The 21,488-nt window shown below is 63.0% G+C and overlaps 2 protein-coding genes across 2 annotated transcripts; one reads left to right on the top strand and one right to left on the bottom strand.

The window, feature by feature from the left end:
- Positions 1–867: 867 nt before the first annotated feature.
- ARHGEF1 (Rho guanine nucleotide exchange factor 1) lies at positions 868–14,461 on the top strand. Its single transcript, XM_029066496.2, is given in 32 exon segments — positions 868–947; positions 1,362–1,438; positions 1,685–1,753; positions 2,046–2,159; positions 2,294–2,392; positions 3,069–3,111; positions 3,511–3,702; positions 3,705–3,756; positions 4,617–4,643; positions 4,940–5,039; positions 5,230–5,326; positions 5,494–5,529; positions 5,810–5,947; positions 6,079–6,211; positions 6,954–6,965; positions 7,517–7,726; positions 8,009–8,154; positions 8,970–9,116; positions 9,226–9,308; positions 10,324–10,449; positions 10,727–10,841; positions 10,915–11,015; positions 11,144–11,221; positions 11,911–11,986; positions 12,255–12,422; positions 12,539–12,626; positions 12,876–12,959; positions 13,131–13,198; positions 13,290–13,376; positions 13,466–13,638; positions 13,769–13,871; positions 14,047–14,461. Coding segments are annotated over 30 exon segments (2,979 nt in total). The 5' UTR covers positions 868–947; positions 1,362–1,411; the 3' UTR covers positions 13,859–13,871; positions 14,047–14,461.
- Positions 14,462–15,199: 738 nt separating this feature from the next.
- ERFL (ETS repressor factor like) lies at positions 15,200–21,250 on the bottom strand. Its single transcript, XM_029065026.1, has 5 exons — positions 21,187–21,250; positions 18,168–18,402; positions 17,278–17,464; positions 16,577–16,709; positions 15,200–15,654 (listed from the first exon to the last, which is right to left on the bottom strand). The coding sequence occupies exons 1-5, from the start codon at positions 21,248–21,250 to the stop codon at positions 15,200–15,202; spliced, it is 1,074 nt and encodes a 357-aa protein (XP_028920859.1).
- Positions 21,251–21,488: the final 238 nt, after the last annotated feature.

Raw genomic sequence — 21,488 nt, 5'->3', positions numbered from 1 at the left:
GACTTACTCCCCGTATTCATCGTCCCTCCCAGTCCCACAGCCCCTTACGTCCGTGTCTGTAATTTATTTATATTACCGCCTGTCTTCCCCCTCTAGACGCTAAGTTCCTTGTGAGGAGGGAATGGGTCTGTTCATCGTTATATCGTACTCCCCCAGTGCTCTGAATCCAGTAAGCGCTCAGTAAATACGATTGACTGACGTAATCAGTGCGCTCTCCCTCAGTTCCTCTCTCCTCGCCCTCTTCTTTCTCCCTCCTCGGTTATTTCCCTTCTGTTTAACCCCCCTCTCCCCCCATCTCATGAGATAGGAGACTCTGACTCTGAACCCGAAGCCCGGCCAGCCACAAATTGCCCCCACCCCCTGGCTCTTCTCGTTCCCGTTCCGTGACTCCCGCCCGCCCCGGGTTCAGCCCCCTGCTCTCCCAGAAGACCGTGCCTGTGGTCGCCTAAGACCCTGTGATCGATGCCTCTCATTAGTCACACTCGTTAATGGGTCGAGCCCAAGGCCGAGGAGGGGAAGCGTGGAGTGTTGAACCTGAAGGCGGGCCTCTCGCCCCCAGCATTTGGGGAAGGGCACGGGGGCTGGGGGTGGGGCCCAGCACGAGGGGTGGGGCGCAGCAGCCTGCAGGGATTTGGGGGCGGCGGGGGAGAGGGGTGGGGTGGGCGCGGCACACCTTAAAACTGGCAGGAAGCAGTGACCCGGAGCCAGCAGGGTGAGGTGTGAGCGGGGCGAGGCAGAGGGTACCGAACGGGGCAGAAGCCGGGGGGCAGGACTCCCCGGTCCTGAAGAGGCTGGGGGTTGGATGATTTGTGGGGCCATGTGACTTCCTGTTACAGGAAGTGGTCTTGTGGGTAACAATTTCCTGCAATGGGTCCCAGTCTTGGCTGAGGTTGGAGCTCACCTCGAGACCCCCTGGTGCTCTCTCGACTCTGGGCATTGGACTCCCGGTCTGTGGATTGGCATGGCCGGACTCCCTGAGCTCAGGGGTCCTGCCACCCCTCCTTCACGCCCCCCCCCCCCGCAGGCTTCGCACCTCCTCCACACCCCTCTACCTCCAGCCCTGGCTTTCCCCTTGGCTCAGCTCTCCCTCTTCTGAAGGGCCTTTTTGTGGGGAGGGACAGAGGCCCCATTGACTGGCAGAGCAGCAGGGGGGCGGGGAGAGACGGTGTTTGCTCACAGGGCGGCCCCACCACCTGGGCCAGGAATGTCTGAGTAACCCTGATGCCTGGGCCTCCTGGCCCAGCTCCAGCCCCCCGGGGGAAGAGACTCCGCTCCTGGGGGCCGGCAACGGGGGAGGGGGCCGAGGTTTCTGGGCTCGGATCCGGAGGAAAGGAGGGCTTATTATGTCTCTCTCTCCTCAGCTTTCCTGCCCCTGTGGGGTCCCCCCTGAGAGCCCTGTGGCACCGGGCTTATGGAGGCAGACGAGCCTGCCAGAGGGGTGAGTGACTGGGAAAGACCGGGAGGGAGGGGCTGGGGCGGTGTCGGGTGGGAGAGGAACTAGGCCGGGATGGCGGTGGGGGTTAATGATATTTTGCAGAGGGTCATTGGGGGCAGGACGTGCCAGGGAAGGTTGGAGGGTGGGAGTGGGAACCCCGGCTCTGAGGCCGGTGAGGCAGGGAGGGGTCGTGGAGCTGGGGAGAGCCGAGGGACGAACACCCTACGACGGAGGCTCTGCCTCCCGCAGGCCCCCACCACGGCCAGCCCCAGCATCATCGGAGCCGAGGATGAGGATTTTGAGAACGAGCTGGACACGGTGAGTCTGTCGGGGGCCACGCCCCGCGCTCCCCCAGCCTGGAATCGGGAACCCCGCCTCCCCTGCCCCAGGGAGGCACCTCGGGCTTCTGGTTTCCGGGCGGCAGGTCTACCTAGCAATGAGGCCTGGAAGCTTCTGAAGGCCGGGCCCCCTTCCCACCCAGCTTGCCCTGCCTCCTCAGTGGCCTCCTCACCGCTCTGGCTTCCCACCGGGGCTTCCTCCTTGCCTCAGGGCTACAGTAGAGGTGGCTGAGGGGCAACCTCTCTCCCCCACCCCCTTCCCCCTCCCCCAGAACCCCGAGGAACAAAAAAGCCAGTTCCAGAACCTGGACGTGGTGAAGCGGAGGCCCGCCCACCTCATGGCTCTAGTGCTCCATGTGGTGCTACAGTTCGACCCCGGGTACCTGGTGAGGACGATGAGAGGTGGGAGCGGGCATGGGGGGTGGGGGCGAAGGGGAAGGGGCTCTGGGATCTGGGGAGTTTCCGGAGCTGGGCCGCAGAAGGAGACCCCGGCGGACACGGTTTCTTCTCCACCTCCCAGCTGTGCTGCCTTCATGCCGACATCCTGACCGGCCTAGGGCCCAAGGAGTTTAAGAAAGCCTTCCTGGATTTCTACCACAGCTTCCTGGAGAAGACTTCCGTGAGCTCTTCCCCTCATCCCCTTCTCCCCTCCACCTCTCCTCCCGCCACCCCTTCCCCCAGTCAGGGAGGGAAGAGCCTTCTCCTCTGCCTCCCCAATCCCTTGGATTAGAAGGGAGCCTTCTCTTCTTCTTTTTTGCCCCCTGGACCTGGACCTGGGGTCTGGGGAGAGACAGCCTTCTCCTCTGCCGCCCCAGCCCTTGGACCGTGAGGGTGGAGAGCTTTCTCCTCAGCTGCCCTGTCCCCTGGGCTGGGAGGAGAGCCCTCTCCTCTGCCGCCCTGTCCTCTGGGCTGTGTGTGGGGACCTTCTCCTCACCTCTCCCATCCCCTGGGCTGGAAGAAGGGAGAACGTTCTTCTCTGCCCACCCTCCCCAGGTTGGGGGAGAACTTTGTTTGCCACCCCACCCCCACGATGGCGGGAGAGCCTTCTTCTCTGCTGCCCCATCTCCTGGTTAGGGGAGAACTTTCTCCTCTGCCACTCCCTGGCCTGGGAGGAGTGAGCCTTCTCCTCTCCTGCCCCTTCCCCTGGGCTGGTGGGGGACAAAGGGGGGCTGGGGAGAACTTTATTTTTCGCTGCCCATCCCATAGAAGGGGAGGAGGCTTCTCTCCTGCCACCCCCGTCCCCTGGGCTGGGAGAGCCTTCTCCTCCTCTCTTACTCATCTTTTCCTTCGGGCAGATTTTGCGGGTTCCAGTTCCCTCATCAGTGTCCTTCGACCTCGGTAAGGGGAGCCTAGGGAGGCGGGCAGGGGAAATTTCCTGGAAATTTCCATGGCATCCCGAAGGCAGGGCAGTGAGGCAGGCCCCATCACCCTGGCCTCGTTGCATTCCTGCTGTCTATTACCGTAGGAGCTCTTTCTTCTCTGTCTCTTTGCTGAGTCTTCTCGGGGACCAGAGCTTCCATCAGACCTCAGGTTGCCCGGTCCCATCCTGACCCCTAGACAAAGTTGGGGACCGGAACCCGCGGCCCCCAGAGGCTGATGGGAGTTGTACTTCCCTTAGCCACCCCAGCTTGGAGCGCCTGGGCCAGGGGCAGGGAGAGCTTGTGACCCCCGACTCCCCGTGTGTTGCCCCTTCCCCCCCCCCCCCCCCCCCCCCCCGCCGGCCCCCGTCTATTGCAGACAGGACCCGGCCGGACATGTTGACCGAGGAGCAGCAGCGGCACATTGTGCAGGAGGTGGTGCAAAACCTGCAGCCCCTGGTGAATAGTCAGCTGCAGGACTTCTGCTCCAAGCGGCTGATGGGGATGACCCCCGGGGAGCGGGAACTTAATCAGCTGGAGTCCAAGGACGGTCGGGACCCCTCCAAGCTGGAGGCCGGGAGCGCTTAACGGCGGAGATGCTCCTGACTCAGTTGGAGGAGATACAGTAAGAACAGGGGCAGGGAGGGGCAGGGATGGTTGGATGGACGGACGGACAGGGGGCGGCTTTCATCTGGCTTTTCCCCGCCACCCCTTGCAGTCAGCCTCTCCGCCCTTCCGTTGTGGGCGATCCCTCTCCTCTGCCCAGGCCTTCCTTCACCACCCCAGCTCTTAGAACAGTGCCTGCCACATAGTAAGCGCTTAATAAAAATCATGGTTATTATTCACCCCTCTCTAACCCCTCACCCATCCCCTCTCCACACATCTCTGGTGGACGATCCCTCTCTTCTACCCCAGCCTTCCTTCCCTTTCCTGTCCCCTTCCTGCCCCTTCCTGGTGGGCAGTCTCTCTCCTCTGTAACCAGTCTTCCATCACCTCTCTTCCCCAAACCCATCCCCTCTCCGCCCCTCCCTGTTGGACCCTGCCTCTCCTCTGTCCTGGTCTTCTTTCATTTTTCTCCCCACCCTCTCCCCTCTCTGTTCCTCCCTGGTGGACAGTCCCTCTCCTCTGCCCCAGCTTTCCTTCCCTACCCTGTCCCCTCTTGCCCCTCCCTGGTAGACAGTCCCTCTGCTCTGTCCCGGCCTTCCTTCACCCCTCTCTAATCCCACCCCGTGCCCTTTCCGCCCTGACCCTGGTAGGCGATCCCTCTCCTCTGCCCCGGCCTTTCTTCACCCCTCTCCTTGCCGTTAGCCTCCCACCCAGACTTCTGCTCCTCTCCTTAGGCGCAAGAGCCTACTCCTCTGCAACCTTTCCCTCAGGCAGACAGTTGGCTGGGTGGGGGAGCTGAAGGCTTTGTGACCTGAGCCGCTCAGAGGCTCACATCCTCCCCACCCTCCCCACCCCACGTCTCCTGCCTTCTCTCCACAGCTCCAACAACCCCGACGATGAGAAGAAGTGAGTGACGCTGAGAGAGGTCTGCCCAGGGATTTAGTGATGGGAGGCTGAGGGAGGGGATTCCTGGGTCCCGGGAGTCGGGGGGGAGGCGGGGGAGGAGAAAGAGCTGGGTTCCGGTCCCTTTTTCTGCCCTTCTTCTGCACAAAAACAGGAAGTGGCTTTGGGGGTGAAGGTGTGTACCCCGGAAGGGGGTCAGGGGGAGCTGGGAGCCTGAAACTTGGGGCTCTGGACCCAGGGAGACGGGGGCTTACCCACGCTCCCCTCCTCTCTCCCCCCCGCCCTCCGCTGCTGCCCAGTACGGCCATTTTCAGCGCTGTCAATCTGTACATGCGGCACCTCGGGGTGCGGACAAAAACCAGCGACAAGAAGCCGAGGGGGAACTTCTTCCGCAAGAAGGTGGGGAGACGGGCTCAGCCCTGCTAGGCTCCAACTCCCCCCCCCCCCGCCCCCCCGCCCCCCACAGCATCACCACTTCTCCCCTCGTCCTCCTGCTCTCCCCGCCTCTCGGACCACTCCAACCCTCCAGGGGAATGGGAGCGGGGATGGATCGGGGGACCTGGACGCCACCATGCCCGCTTCCCCCCAGATCTCGGGGAATAGGAAGTCAGACGACCCCCCCAAGACTAAGAAGGGTCTGAGCAGCATCCTGGACTCCGCGCGCTGGAATCGGACCGACAACCTGGGTGAGTCCTCCAAGCCCCTGCCGCTCCCCGGCTCTGTGCCCCGCCCCTTCCCTCCCGACCCTGTGCCCACCTTCCCCCTGGCCCTGTGCCCGCCCTCTCCCTCCCCAACCCTGTGCCCTCCCCGGCTTTGTCCCCACCCGTCTGCAGCCTCCAATGTACCGTTCCAGGTCCAGAGCCCCGGCACTCCAAACTCGATACTGAAGGTAAGATCGATCCCCGCTGGGTCCCCGGAGTGGTCCCGCCTCGGGCCTGGGCCCTGGGAGGCGCGGAGCCTGCTCAGACCCGGGTTCGGAGATCCGACCCGGCTGAGGGGAGGCGGGTCGGGCCTGGGGGTTTGGGCAGGCCTGGCCCGAGAGGACCAGGGCTCCAAGCACACGGGCTGCCCGCTCCTCCCCCCTCTCCAGTGAGGCAGTGAGGTGGTCCCCGCTGTGCTGACTGGGTGCAGGACACCTGGGTCCCAGTCGGCTCTTCCCCCACACCCAGGTGAGAAGCCCGGAATCCTCGAGAGGAAGATCAGCTACGGGGCCCCTCCCCGGGACAGAGGGACGGGGTCGCCCGGCCAGGACACCCCCGGAGTCACCGTCCACCCACCTCCCGGTGACGGCGCTGACCGGGAGCCTGGTGAGACTGGGCCTGGGGGTGGGGTCCGGGGGGACCCAGGGGGTGGGGAGCCTGGGGGACTGACGGGTGGCGACTGTGGAGAATGATCCCTCTCAGACCCCCACCCTCTCCCCCCTTCCGGCGGCACTCAGGCACCGACGCTCCCGTGGATACGGCCGACTCCCTGCTCCGGGGCCTCTCCAGTTCGGAGCCCTCCAGGATCTCAGAGATCGCCGCCGCCGCCGCCGCCACCACCGACGACGACGAGGGAGCTGACACCGAGAGGTGCGGTGGGGGCCGTCCCGGGCCGGGTTTGCTGGGAGCCGGGCTTGAGGTTCGAGTGGGATCCTGGGTCTGAGGTGGGTGAAGCCTCAGGAGGCGGCGGCGAGATGCTGGAGGAACCCGGTTGTACTGGGTGGTGGGGGGTGCTGGCCGCAGGATCGACGGCCCGTCGTTCCTGGGAGGGGGCTTCGTTGCGGGGGAGAGGCCTCGCCGCTGCCAACTGCCCGCCTGCTGCCATAGCCAGCCTCCTGCTACCCCTCTTTCCCTTCCTCTGACCCCCCCATCCCCAACTCCGCCGGTTCCTGCCCTCTTTTCCTCTCTTCCGTAACTCATTTTTCCCATTGCCTCTTCACCCTCCTCTCCTTTTCTCCCCCGTCCCTCTCTTCTCTTCCCATCCCCATCCCTCATCTCCTCCCATCCCCTACCCCTCTCCTTTCCTCCCATCCTCATTCCCTCTCAACTCCTCCTTGTCCCAGTTTCCCTTCCACCTCCCCCAGCCTGTGTGCGCCCCCACCGTGCTCCCTGCCTGGGGCCCCGGGCCCCGCCCCGCTCAGTGCCGCCCCGGGCCTCGTCCTGCTCTGTGCCTTCCCGGGCCCTGCCCCGCTCCGTGCCACCCCCGGGGGCTCACCCCCTCGGGAGAGGGGGCTTGGTTGCCCCCAGCCCGTCCTCGTGCTGCCGCTTGGGGGCCATGGGGACCGTGGGAGGCCTGGGTGTCCCTCTGACCCTGTGCCTGCTCTCTCCCCAGAAGGTGGAAAAGGTGGGTGCCTAGGCCTGGAGGGGTGTTGCCCCCTCCTCCCCCCGCTCCCTGCCCCCAGGACTACCCCCCCAGCCACACTCCGGGGGGCTCCCTGCTTTCACAGCTAAGTATCTGTTTTCCTCTCCTCTGAGGAGCCCCCAGCCCCTGCCCCTCCTCAGGGCGACAGCCTTTCTTCCCAGACCTCCCCAGGCCCTTCTCCTGCCCCCCACCCCACCCTGGCTCTCCAAAGTCGGGGACCCCGTGGGGGATCGGACTACGACGCCCCCTGCTGGCCACCAGTGCCTCTTCCTCCTCCACTGCCCCCCCCCATCTCCCTCTGTCGTGGCTCCTCCCGCCATCCCCTTCCATCCCTCTCCCCTCCTCCCCGCACCCCTCACCCCCCTTTCCTCCTGAGCTGCCTTCCCCCTTGATTTAACACTTTCTCTTTTTTCTCTCCCTGTTGCATGTTTCCATCCCCGATCTCTGTCCCGTCCCCCCGGCTCCCCCTTGGTATCCGGCCCCCGACCCCTCGGTTTCCGTCCTGTCTGTCGGTCCCCCCGTCCCACCCCCAGCCCGGTCCCCCCGTCCGTCCCCGTTTTGGGCCGGGGCCCCAAGCTGCCGGGGAGGCTGGGCCGGTCCGAGAGCCTGCGGGTGAACGATCTGCGGCGACCCTCACGGGGGAGCCTGGGGACCAAGGGCCGGGGGGGGGGCCGGTCCCGCAGCGATGTCGACATGGACCCCGGTTCGGCCACCGCCGCCCTGGGCCCCGCCCAGCGCCCCACGTACGTCTCCGCCCCTGTCTGCCCCGGCGATGCCCCTCCCGCCCCTGGCGGGCACGGCCCAGAGTGGGGGGTTTGTGTGGGGGAGGAGGGAGGGGCCCGCGCCGGGGAACCGGGGAGGGGGTTGCATCTGGGGGAGGGCAGGGCCTACTGGGTCTGCCGCTTGGGGGCGGGGGACACCCAGGTCTTGGGCGGGAGGAGAGCTGGAGGGCAGGGGTCCTGGCTCCAAGAATTTGAAATGGCGGAGATGCACGAGGAGAGCCTCTGACAGCTGCTTGTCCACAGCCCGGAGCCGGGCGAGGAAGGGGAGCCGGGCCGGGGGGCGTTGGAGGTGGAGCCGGAGGAGCCGCCAGGCTGGCGGGAGCTGGTGCCCCAGGAGGTGGTGATGAAGATGCGGAAGGACCAGGTGAAGCGGCAGGAGGTCATCAGTGGTGAGTCCCTCCGCCCTCCCCCACTGCCCCCCTTCATTCCCGAGTCCCTCCCTGCACATCCTGGGTTCCCCCCTCCGATCCGTTCGTGAGCACCCTGGGCTTTCGATGTCCCCCAGAGTATCTGCATGCACATCCTGGGTTTTTGCGCCGCCCACCCTGGGAATTGGGAAGCAGCGTGGCAAAGTGGATAGAGCCCGGGCCTGGGAGTTAGAAGGTCGTGGGTTCTAATCCTGGCTCTACCGCTTTTCTGTCCTGTGGTCTTGGGCAAGTCACTTTGCTTCTCTCTACCTCAGTTACCTCATCTGTAAAATGGGGATGAAGACTCTGAGCTCTATATGGGTCAGAGACTCTGTCCAACCCAGTTTGCTTATATCCACCTCAGCGCTTAGTATAGTGCCTGGCACATAGTGCATAACAGATACCAGAATTATTATTATTACCCCTGTGTATTCAGTCATATTTATTGAGCGCTTACTATGTGCAAAGTACTGTACTAAGCACTTGGGAGAGTACAGTATGACAGGAAACAGCCACATTCCCTGCCCACAACATGCTTACCATCTAGAGTGTTCGTACCCTGGGTTTCTCCCCCCCCCCGCAATCCCTGTGTTTGCACCTCGGATTTTTGACGCCCCCCCCCCCCCCGAAACACCCGCATAGGTACCCTGGGCTTCTGCCCGCCCGATTCTTGTGTGTGCACTCCAGATTTCCAGTGCGTTTCTCTGCCTCTGCCGCACCCCACTCAATTGCCCTTGTATGTGTGCGCCCTGGGTTTCCCGTTCGCCCCGCCACCAAGTCCCCGTGTGCCCCTGCAGAGCTGCTGGTGACGGAGGCGGCCCACGTCCGGATGCTGCGCGTACTCCACGAACTCTTCTTCCAGCCCATGGCGGTGAGCAACTTCTTCTTCCCGGGAGAGCTGCAGAACATCTTCCCCAGCCTGGACGAGCTGATCGAGTTGCACTGTGAGCGTCCCCGGAGGCCGGCGGCAGGGAGGGGCTCCCCGGCTGGGGCAGCGGGCGGGACCCACTCAAGGGGTCCCGGGGCCACCGACCCCCTCCCCAACTCCTGCAGCCCAGTTCCTGGAGAAACTAATGAAGCTGCGGCAGGAAAGCGGGCATCTCATCGAGGAGGTCGGGGACGTGCTGCTGGCCATGGTGAGGCTCGGACCCCTATGGTTGAAGCCCCCGATACCTCTTTCTCCCCTCCCTCGTGGATTCTAATCCCGGCTCCGCCGCTTGTCTGCTTTGTGACCTCGGTCAAGTCACTTCACTTCTCTGGGCCTCAGTGACCTCATCTGGAAAATGGGGAGCGAGACTGTGAGCCCCACGTGGGACAGGGACTGTGTCCAACCCAATTTTTGCTTGCCTCCACCCCAGCGCTTAGAACGGTGCCGGCACAGACTAAGCGCTTAACAAATACCCTTAATGTTATTGTTCTTATTATCTGTGCCTCAGTTACAAAATGGGGATTAAGATTGTGAGCCTAATGTGGGACAGGGACTGTGTCTAACCTGATTTGTTTGTATTCCCCTCAGTGCTTACTACTGTGCTTGGCACATAATAAGCACTTAACAAATGCCACAGTTATTAATTAGAACTCCCTCTCTTCCCCCTCCCCTCCTGGGGCCCTCTAACCTCAGTCAGCCAGTCATATTTAAAGAGTGCTTACTGTGTGTCGAGCACTGTACTAAGTGCTTGGGAGAGTACCCTGTAAGAATAGAACAGACACATTCCCTGCCCACAGCGAGCCTTCAGTCTAGAGACACCAACCTGCTAGTGGCCCCTGTTTCCCTTCTGTCCCTGCCCAGGATCCTCCACCCCGCATAGCCCCCTGGCCCCGTGTGCCCTTCTAGCCCGTGGAGCCCCTTCCCCACAGACCCCCGCGCCCTTTCTAATAATAATGATGGTATTTGGGAAGCGCTTAATATGTGCCAAGTACTGTTCTAAGTACTGGGATAGATTCAGGGTTAATATGTTGTCCCATGTGGGGCTTATCATCTTAATCCCCATTTTCCAGATGAGGTAACTGAGGCACAGGAGAGTTAAATGGCTTGCACAAAGTCACACGGCTGAAAAGTGGCAGAGTGGGGATTAGAACCCATGACCTCCTACTCCCAAACCCGTGATCTTTCCACTAAACCACGCTGCTTCTCTGGACTGTCTCCCCCAGTTCGACCATCCCGAGGGCTCCTGGTTCCAGAAGATCTCCGCCCGCTTCTGCAGCCGGCAGTCGTTCGCCCTGGAGCAGCTGAAAGCCAAGCAGAGGAAGGAGCCCAGGTTCTGTGCGTTCGTGCAGGTAAGGGCCGGCGGGGGGGTGGGGTCAGACCCGAGGACGAGGGAGGGAGATTTGTGGGGGGGCGCGAGACACGAGTCTCAGGCACGGGCACGAGAGGGGCTGGGCAGGAAGGCCGGCGGGGGCAGGGGAGGAGCATGAGGGACGCGGCCCGGAACATCCCAGTGGGCAGAGGGGGCCGGTACTGGGACCTGGGCATTCGCCCCGATCCTGTTGTCCGCAAGGGCCGACGGCGGGCCCGGCCTGGACTCCCCGCCCCCTGACCGTCCCCGTCCCGCAGGAGGCGGAGAGTAAACCGCGGTGCCGGCGGCTGCAGCTCAAGGACATGATCCCCACGGAGATGCAGCGACTGACCAAGTATCCTTTGCTGCTGCAGAGCATCGGCCACAACACCGGTACACCGGGACCTCCGCAGGGGCGGCCCGGGGGGGTGGCGGGTGGGCCCAGCTGACCGTGTGCCTCTCCCAGAGGAGACCCAGGAGCGAGAGAAGGTGGAGCGGGCAGCCGAGTGCTGCCGGGACATCTTGCAACACGTCAACCAGGCCGTGAGGGACATGGAGGACCTGCTGGTGAGGGCTCCTGGGGGGCGATTGGGCTGGGGGTTGGGGCAGTGGGGTTGGGATTATAGGGTAAGGGGTTAGTGTTGGGGAGGAGGAGGGGGCCTGCAGTCACAGGTGACCTCCCCGGTATCCCCCAGCGCCTCAAGGAATACCAGCGCCGGCTTGATCTCTCCCATCTGCGGCAGAGCAGTGACCCCATGCTGAGTGAATTCAAGGTGAGTCGGGGTCCCTCGCTGCTTCTCAGTCAATCAGTGGTATTTACTGAGCGCTTACTCTGTACAGAGCACCGTACTAAACGCTGGGGAGTGTACAATATAGCAGTTCCCTGCCTACAAGTTTATAGTCTGGGGGGTGGAGACGGATGTTCATATATATGTACCTCAGTGGTGCGGGACTGACGGAGGGGAGAATAAACGGAGAAAATCCAAGGGAAAGGGGGCCGCGGAGGGGAGTGGGAGAAGAGGAAATGAAGGCTTCCTGGGGGAGATGTACCTTCAGGAAGGCTTTGACGGTGAGGAGAATGATGGTCAGATATGAAGAGGGCAGGTGTTCCAGGCCAGAGGCAGGAAGTGGGCAAAAGGTTGGATCTACCTCCACCCCTCCTGGGGCCTCTCTCCCCACCTCCTCTGCCACGGTCCCCTTCACACCTCTCTCTCAGGACCACTCGTTCCCTCCCCGAGGGGACCTGCCGCCTTGTCCTTGGAGTCTCACTCTTCCTCTCCCCATCCCATCCACCCCATCCCCGGAGCAATGGTATGGGCCCCTGCTTATCCCCCCATTTCAGCAGTTGCTCTGCTGAGATTTGGATCCTAAGTTCCTCCGTCCCTCCCCGACTGCATCCAAAGGAAGAGGAGACCTCTTCCCGCAGCTCCCCAGCCCCACGCTCTGGTCCTTTTCTTCCCAGAACCTGGACATCACCCAAAAGAAACTGATACACGAAGGGTCTCTCACCTGGAGAGTGACCCGGGACAAAGCCGTAGGTCAGTAGGGTGGGACTGGGGGCCGAGGGGGAAGCGGAGGAGGGGGGTGGCTGAGAACGGGACTGGTGGAGGAACAGGGCAGGGTTGGGGGGTACCTGGGGAAGCAGAGGCAGTGGCCCGAGGAGTTATTGGGGCGAGGCCGCTCGGTGGCTCAGGTGATCTCGGACCAGGGGCTTCAGAGGAGCCTGGCGGAGCTGACCCCGTCCCCTCCGCGCGGTCCCCGCGACCCCCTCCCCGCGGTCCCCACATCCTCCCCCCCGGCCCGCAGAGGTGTACGTGCTCCTGCTGGATGACCTCTTGCTGCTGCTGCAGCGTCAAGACGAGCGGTTGCTGCTCAAGTCGCACAGCCGCACGCTGACGCCCACGCCCGACGGGAAGACCATGCTGCGGCCCGTCCTGCGCCTCACCTCCGCCATGACCCGCGAAGTGGCTACAGGTACTGCCCGGGGCTGGGGACCGGGCGGGGGCGGGACCACGGGGGGAGGGGCCCTCCTGAGCCCATCCCCGCCCCCCTCCCTCCTGAGCCCATCCCCGTCCCCCTCCCTCCTCTAGACCACAAGGCCTTCTACGTCATCTTCAACTGGGACAAGGAGGCCCAGATCTACGAGCTGGTGGCCCAGACCGTCTCTGAGAGGAGGAAGTGAGAGCGGGGACGGGGCTGGAGGGGATGGAGGCTGAGGGCGGGAAGAAGTAGAGGCTGCTAGTGGAGGCTGGGCGGGGTCAAAGATTGGAGGGGAGGGTTTTTGAGATTGGGCTGGGTGTGGGAGGGGATGGAATCTGGGCCAGGAGCAGGTTCTTGGCTGGGCAGAGCGACTCGGGACAGAGAGGAGGCTTTAAAGGGAGGGTGTGGCGTCCCCTTCGCTTCTATCTCCCCCCCGGCCCCGACAAGCTGGTGTGCCCTCATCACGGAGACGGCCGGCTCCCTGGCCCCAGCCCGCCACAGCCGCCCCAAGACTCGCCCGACGCCCAATAGGTGAGGCTGGGGACTCCCCATGGGAAGCGGGGCGTGTCCCGTGACCGGCCAGAATGAATGGGTAGGAGAAGCGGCAGTTGGGGTGGGGGGAGGCGGGTCTCGTCCCCCACCTCGTCCCCTCCGCCCGGCCCAGTCGCTGGGAGCACCTAAATGAGGCTCGTGTTCTCTCAGCTCCCGGGAGCCCATGCTGAGCAGTTCAGAGAACGGGAGCAGCAACAGAGAGGCCCCCCAGCCTGACGGTGAGGGGGTCGGGATGGCTCGGAGGTGGGTGGGGGCCCACGGTCACGGGGTTTTGGGGGCCCGGGCCTGAGCCGACCCCTCTCCCCACAGTCCTCCCGGAGCAGCTCGTCAGTCTTCTCCTGCCCTACGCCCAACCCGGCCCCGAGGGTCAACTCGCTGCCACTGCCCAGAGTGAAGGTGACTGCCCCGGTGCCCTGCTACTCCCGTCCCCCTGCCCTCCCTACCCCCCCGCCCTCCAACTCCCTTGGCTCTTCTCTGTCCATCAGTGCAGTCCTTGAAGCAGCTGCTGCTGCCCCTGGTCCCAGGGGAGGAGAATGGGTCAGGGCCACCCCCTGAGGGGGAGGGGGATGGGGGGCCTCCCCCCATCCTAACCCCAGCCCAGGCCCAAGAGGTGCAGGACAAACTGCTCAACCTGGAGGCGATGGTGCGAAAGCTGGAGGTGAGCCGGGGGGCAGCTGGGGAGATGGGAGACCTCAGGTGGCTGGGGGCGGGTCCGGGCTGGGGTCCGGGCCGGGGCTCGGCTCAATCCAGCCTCGTCGCCCTGCCGCCCTGGGCCGTTGTGTTCCCAGGAGATGGAGGAGCAGTTCTGCAGCCTGCGGCACATCCTGTGCAGCCAGCTGAGTGGCACCGCCTCCCCTCAGCCCCCCAGCTGTTCCTGAGGGCACAGGGACGGTAAGAGGGGAGAGTGGGGCAGGGAGGAGGACAGGGCCGGAGGCAGAGGTGGGGGCTGGGACGTGGGAGACCTGGGCCCCCGAGAGCCCGGGGGGCGGGCAGGGGGATTGGTGGTCCAGACACCTAGGTCCCAAGGGCCTCTGGGACCTAACCCGCTCTTCCTTCCCCCCCTCAGACCCCTCAAGCCAGAGACTGAAGTTGGGGGAGGCCCCGTGCCCGCCCCCGGCTTTCCGCTCAGTCGCTCTCCGCCTGCTCCCCTGCCGCGTGGGAGGGAGGGGCTCAGGAGACAGTGGCAGAGGGACGCCCGCCTGTCTCTCCCCCCCCCCCTTCCACCCCAGCCGGGGACCCCACCTGGGTAGGCAGCCCCCCGCCACTCGGCCTCTGTCTCATCTCTCCCCCAAGCAGGGGGACGAGGCTCAGGGCTTCATTCCGGGGGCCCAGGGTGGTGCAACTCCCTCGCCACTCACCCCTCCACTGCCCCCGCCATCTCAGTATTGCCCCCGGGGGCACTGCCCTCCAAGTGCCTTGGCCGCTCCGCTGCGTTTTTATATTCTGAGGAATATTTTTAATATATATATTATGTATACGTATCCGCGTCCGCGTGCGTCCGTGTGTGTCCACGTGTGGAGTCCGTGCCCGTGTTGGGGGCGGCGGGCCGGGTGGAAGCCCAGGGAGGGATCGGAGGGGTGGCGAGCCCGGGTACCCAAGCCCCCTTCCCCCTTCCCCCACCCAGGCCCGCCCCTCACCCCAGACAGATCACTTGCATGTCACCGTGCCACACTTTTTCCCGCTGTTTTATTTTCATAATAAACTCTTCACGGTGGTTGGAGGGTGTGGGGGGGAGTGGAGGCCCTCCCGGGTGGGGGCTGGGGGCGGGGTTATTGCTCTGAGCCCCCCCCGTCCCTGGGGGGCCGGGGTGGGGAGAGGGACACCAAGACGGAGGGAGGGAGGGAGGGAGACAGGAACCCAGGCGTCCGGCTCCGTGTCACAAACACACACACGTCACGGGGAGGGGCGAGAAGGGCCGGGGCGGACACACGGAGGCACGAGCGGGGGAGGGAGGTCGGGGGGAAGGGCGCGCCATATTGCACTTTGGAAGGGGGGCTTGCCCCCCTCAGGCTGGCACCGTGACTGGGCTCTGTGGGAGGGGAGAGGGCCGGGGGAGGGGGGCCGGGGGGAGAGGGCTCGGCAACGGGGTCACAGCCTCCTCCCTCCCTCTCCTGTGCTCTGTGGCTGGCGGAGGCGGGGGAGGTCGCGATGGCACCCGTCCCCCTCCTGCCATCCCCCAGCCGGCCCCCCCTTGACGTCCATCTGTCCGGCCCGGCCGCTCAGGTCCCTGGCCTGGCTTTGCCCCCCGCTTTGGTCTTGGGGCCCGGGGGCGGCGGGAGGTCGGCGCCGGCCTCGCTGTCGGAGCTGCAGTCGCTGACGTCTGTGATCTCCAGCTCCGAGTCGCTCTCCTCCTTGCCCAGCGCCGCGGGCCCGGCCCCGGCCCCGCGCTCCGCTCCCCCGGACCCCGGCGGGCAGAGGCGGGGGGCCAGGCTGGGCCTCTCCGAGGGCACGGGACCCTCGCCCGCCCCGGGGGGCGGGGGAGCCGTCGTCCCTCCTGCTGGCAGCTGGGTCAGGGAGCTGGCCAGAGGGTTGGGGTAGAAGTGGGGGGGGTAGAGGGAGGCGGGGAGTTTGGGGAAGGGGCCCGACAGGTAAGGGTTAAAGTTCCAGGGGTAGTCCGGGAAGGAGCGGTTGTAGGGGCCCAGCAGGCCGGGGGGCTTGGGGTAACCGGAGGTACCTGGGCAGGCGAGAGGGAGAATCAGGGTCTTTGCGACTTTCCTGGATGCTGCCGCTCTTGTCCTCGTGGCCCCCGAACCCGATCTCCATCCAGTCCGCGCCCCCAGACCCACCCCTGGACCCGTCTCCATCCTCCTCTCCCATCGGGACCTACCTCCGTCCTCTGAACTACCAGTCTTTCCCCCAGTGGAGTCTACTTCCCTCCTCCTCACACACGGGTCTGCTTCCATCCTCCCCTGTCCCGGGCCTGCCTCTATCATTCCCTGCCTGGAACTACCACAGTCTTCCTCCATCGGAACCTACTTCCCACCTCCCCAATGCCCGGGCCTACCTTCATCCTCCTCCATCGGGACCTATCTCTATCCTCCCCCGTCCCGGGCCCACCTCCGTCCTCCCCCGTCCCGGGCCTACCTCCATCCTTCCCTGCCTGGAACTACCACACTCTTCCCCCACTGGGACCTACCTCCATCTTCCCCCTGCTTGGGTTTACCTCCGTCCTCTCCCATCAGGACCTATCTCCATCCTCCCCCCCCCCCGGACCTACCTTGTCCTCCCTATCCAGACCTTCCTCCATTCTCCCCACACCCAGACCTACCTCATCCTCCCCCATCAAGACCCACCTCAATCCTCCCCAGCCCGGACCTGACCGACCTGCTTCCTCCTCTCACCGGGATCTTCCTTGACCTGCTTTGATCTCCCCTCTCTCCCAGGGACCTGCCTCCATCTCCCCCCAATCGTCCCTGTTTTCCCATTTTAGTACCCTCTTCCCCCTCCCACCATTATGTCCCTTTTCCCTCTAGACCGTAAGCTCGTTGTGGGCAGGGAACGGGCCTGTGATATTGTATTCTCCCGGGCTCCGCACACAGTAAGGGCTGTATAAATGCGACGGATTGATTGATCGATTCCCTGACGGTTGTTCTCACCTGAGCCCAGGAAGGGGAAGGGACTGTCCAGTCGCAGTTTGTCCGTCTCGGAAGTCGAAAGGTGCTGAGTGAACAAAGGGGTCCGAGCCCCCGGCTCCCCCAGGCGCGGGGTGGAAAACAGGGTCTGCAGCGTCTGGGTGGGTGAGGTGGGGGGCAGACAGAGTAGAAATGAGGCATGAGGCACTCTCCCAAGCGCTTAGTACAGTGCTCTGCACACAGTAAGCGCTCAATAAATAGGATTGAATGAGGATTGATCGTCCCACGCCCCCTCCCATTTCTCCCCTCCCCTTCCTCCCCTCTCTTCCTACGCCCCCGCCCACTTCAGCTCCTCCTCCTGTGCCCTTCCCACTTTTTCTCCCTCTTCCCTCGCCCCTCCCATTTGATGATGATGGTGGTATTTGTTAAGCGCTTACAATGTGCAAAGCACCGTTCTAAGCGCTGGGTGGTGGTGGTGGGGAGATACAAGGTGATTGGGTTGTCCCACGTGGGGTTCACCGTCTTAATCCCCATTTTCCAGAGGAGGGAACTTAAAGAAGTGACTTGCCCCAAAGTCACTGAGCTGACAAGCGGTGGAGGCGGAATTCGAACCCATGACTTCTGACTCCCAAGCCCGGGCTCATGCCACTGAGTCACGCCTCGCCTGGCCACGGGTACTGAACCCCTCCCACTTGTCCCCCCCCCCATCCCGTCCCCTCCCGCACCTCGGGAGTGAGAGGTGGGCAGTCGGGCCCGGGCGCCCCCCCGAAGGGCCCCTGCGCCAGCAGCAGCGGGGAGCCGGCCGCCATGTCCAGCAGCGGGTAGTTGACCAGGACGACTTTGCTGAAGTTGAACTTGTAGGTGAAGCGCTTCCCCTTGGTCTTGTGCAGGATCCGCTTGTTGTAGTAGTAGCTGCGGGGAGGGGGGCGGGGGGCGTCAGGCAGGGGAGCAGGGTGGAGGGGGACACCTGGCTAGGGAGGGTCAGGGGACGGGACGAGTCGGGAGACACGCGGGGGGTCGAGGGAGGGGGTCAAAGGGAGTGGGCCAGGGTCCTCGGGTCAATCACCGTCCCGGTGGAGGGACTGAGTCGCCATCCCCAGCCCCTGGCACCGGGCATTCGATTATGATAATAATAATAGTACTTGTTAAGAGCTAAGTATGTGCCAGGCACTCTTCAAAGCGCTGGGGTAGATACAAGTTTATCAGGGTGGACACGGTCCCTGTCCCGCATGGAGCTCACGCTCTTGATCCCCATTTTACAGATGAAGTAACTGAGGTCCAGAGAAGGCAAGTGATTTGCCCAAGGTCACAGATACTCGCCTCACCCTCAACACCATATATCTTGAAATTATATATTATATATATTAATGTCTATTTCCCCCTCTAGACTGTCAATTCATTGCGGGCGGGGAATGTGCCTGGTAACTCTGTTGTACTTTCCCAAGGCTTAATACAGTGCTCTGCACCTAGTAAGTGCTCAAAAAGAGCACCCAACGATTGATTGAGTCGGCCCTGAAGCCTCCTCCTCGAACCGTGCTAAATCCTGCCCGCTGCCGGGTCCTCCTCTTCCCCAGCACCATCCCTACCCCCGGCCCCAGCCCCCTCCCCAGCTTACCGCAAGGCCCGGCTGAGCTTGTCGTAGTTCATGTGAGGTTTGCACTTGCGGATGCCCCACAGCCGGGCCACCTCGTCGGGGTCCTTGATGACGAACTCCCCGTAGTCCCCCTGCCAGGCGATGACCCCCTGGTACTCCTCCTTCTGCAACAGCTCCAGGATGAAATGCCACAGCTGGATCTGCCGGGAGCCCGGCGACGACTCGGGCTTGTAGGCCCAGTCCGGGAAGGCGAAGCCTGCGGGGCCGGGGAGACCAGAGTCACAACACTGGCCTTCTCTCCCGCGGGACCCAAGCATCTCCCCGCCCCATCCTCCGAGGAGTCTGGCCACACTGAGCAGCTCTTTGTGGGCAGGAAATGTGTCTGTTATACTATTATAGAGTACTCTCCCAAGCGCTTAGTACGGTGCTCTGCACAGAGAAAGCAGTGTGGCTTAGTGGAAAGAACGAGGGCTTGGGAGTCAGAGGACATGGGTTCTAATCCCAGCTCGGCCACTTGTCTGCTGTGTGGCCAGCCACTTCACTTCTCCCTGCCTCAGTTACCTCATCTGTAAAATGAGGATTAAGACTGAGCTTCATGGGGGACAACCTGACTAGAAAAGTGTTTGGCACATAGTAAGCGCTTAACAGATACCGTAATTATTATGATTACTATTAGTAGTAATAGTAAGCGCTCAATAAGTACGATTGGATGGATGAATGAATGATGAATGAATGAATGAAAGGGGGGGCGGGAAGACCCGACTCCGGTCCGGAGAGGTCGCTGCACCGGAATCCACCAGGGGGCGCTCGGCTGCCCCCGTCCCCTCCACGGCCGAGAGTGAGGAGCCCGTAGCACAAGGTGGCGACGGACCTGAGCAGGGAGAGTCAGGGGCGGCTGCGGGGGCCCCGGGGTGGTTCACCGGGACCCTGCCGGGGTAGGGGGCGTAAAAAGCCTTGGCAGAGACCCCTCCCCACCCCTCCTTCCCGTCCCCAGCCCATCCGGAGATCGGAAGAACCCGGCCTGGCCCCGTCTCTGCCAAGGGGCGTCGAGGGGCGGCGAGCAGCTGAAGAAATCAGGTTGGGATTGCAGAAGGGCAAGGCTCAGAGAGGAATCCCCACCCCACCCCCGACCCCATCGGCCTGCTCCCTTCCCCTTTCCCGTCTTACGCTCCCACCCTTTCCACGCGACGTGGACTCGGATGGGAGCTGGGCACCTCTGAGTGCCCCCTGACCCACCCAACCACCCGGACAGTGGATGGGGTTAGAGTCTACCTTATTTCTGGCCTTTGGGCCGGGGTGTAGATGGAGGAATGACGGCCGGTTTCCCCCACGCCCTATCTCTGCTACCCTCCTACTCTGGTCAGGGACAGAGATCTACTCAGTCTGGGGGCCCGGGTGGGGAGAGAGACAGAGAGAATCTCTCCGTGCACCACCTAAACCCTCACCTCTTCACCTCCCCACCTGTCATCTAGCTCACCATGCTTTGTTCTGTGCAGGACCCAATGCGCTGGGACGGAGAATGTTGAAAAGACAAACATCCAGACACCTCTGAGGACACACAGACACCCATAACACCGGGCCACGAGCACTGATGCACACACACACACTCTCTCTCACACACACTCCTACTGACACATCAACACACAGCCACACTCCTAGGGACACGTCAACAGTGCGCGCAGGTCATGTGTTTCCGATGAGTGGATCGTGGATAGCGGGAGCTTGGGGCATGGAATGGAGTTTTCCTCTTTCGCTTCGAGGCCAAGTCCCTGGCTGCTTCTGACCGTCTTGTTTCTCTGAATCGGACACCGGCCTCCAATTTAGTGTCCGTTCATCTGAGTGGCCCTCTCTGTGTCTACGTGTCTGCCTCCAGCACCAAGTTTCAGTGTCCCCGTCTCCACCTCCGTGTGTCTCTTCCAGTGTCTGGACATCCAGCTCAGTGCCTGTCTGCCTCCCAGTGTCTGTGTCAGCCTCCAGGTCCATGGGGTCAGCGTTTCCTATCCTGTCTGTCGGTCTGCCCCTGTGTCTGGATGTCTGCCTCTGAGTTTGGGGGTCCATCTATGTGTGGGTGTTTTTCGCCGAGTCTGGGTGACCTTCTCTGTGTGTGTCTCTCTAAGTCTGGGTGCCATCTCTGTGTCAGTGTATCTCTCCCTCTGAGTCTGGTTGTCCACCTCTCTGCTTGGGTGTCTGTCTCTGAGCCTGGGTGACCACCTCTCTGTCGGTGTGTCCGTCTCTGAGTCTGGGTGGCCATCTCTGTGTCAGTGTATCTGTCTCTTCTTCTGAGTCCGGGTGACCATCTCTCTGTCGGTGGGTCTGTCACTCAATCTAGGTGACTATCTCTCTGTCAGTGCATCTGTCCCTCAGTCTGGGCTGGTGGCCATCGCTCTGTATGTCTCTGAATCTGGGTGACTATCTCTCTGTCCGTGAGTCTGTCTCTGAGCCTGCGTGGCCATCTCTGTGTCGTAGGGGTACCACGCTGGACCGGCTGTGGGACCAGGGGCTCAGAAGAGGAGGATGACAGGAGGGGACAGGACAGACCCCTGGGAGGAAAGGAAGACCTGGAAGAGACTCAAGGTGATCTGCATTACGGGAGAGAGGAAGAGGGGAGCTCCATCTCCCATCCCAACCCTCCTACCTCCAGCCCCCAATTTTCCAGCTCCTCAGCTCCTGGGCCCTCCAGTCCTCAAGCCCCTGGTGTCTTCAATCCTTGCCCCCTCCCCTCCGTTTATTCCCCAAGTTTTTGGGTGTTTTTCATGATCAGAGTCAACGCAAAACTAGGCTTGGAACGGGAGGAGAGAGAAAGAGAAGGTAAAGGGTAGCGGAAAGAACTGGACGAGAGGGCACTGGATCTTTGACCGGGGAAAACGGGAGGAGGGGGTGGAGAGAAATGGGGCGATGGAGAGAAGGGGTGGTAAGGAAAAGCCAAGGCGAGGAAAGGAGGCGGTGGGGAGAAGATAAGGGAGGGGAACAGGACAGAAGAAGGAGGTCGAGAGATTGCTGGGCACGAGGCCAGAAAAGACGAGCCGAGGGCAAGAGTTACCGGGGGTCCAGAGAGCGGGCACCGGCGGCGTGAAGAGCAGGTCGGAGACGCAGTTACAGTCCATTGCCGGCTCTGGCAGAGAGCGGAGAGAGACGGACACACACACATATACACATATACACGTACACGCACACACAGAGATCCACAGGGAGTCAGGCAGAGACACAGAGTGGAGAGACACCGATCAGACCCAGAGACGAAGGGGCGAACTGAGGAAGGGCGAAAACTCCAGACCCCGAGTGCCACCTTCCCACGACCCCCGCCCTCTCCCCCAGTTTCCCTACAGGCCCCGGTCCGAGATC

Source organism: Ornithorhynchus anatinus, chromosome 5 (genome assembly GCF_004115215.2).
Source record: "Ornithorhynchus anatinus isolate Pmale09 chromosome 5, mOrnAna1.pri.v4, whole genome shotgun sequence".
NCBI classification, from domain to species: Eukaryota; Metazoa; Chordata; class Mammalia; order Monotremata; family Ornithorhynchidae; genus Ornithorhynchus; species Ornithorhynchus anatinus.
The sequence above is the reverse complement of the archived record's forward strand: the minus strand, read 5'-3'. Positions and strand labels throughout refer to the sequence as shown.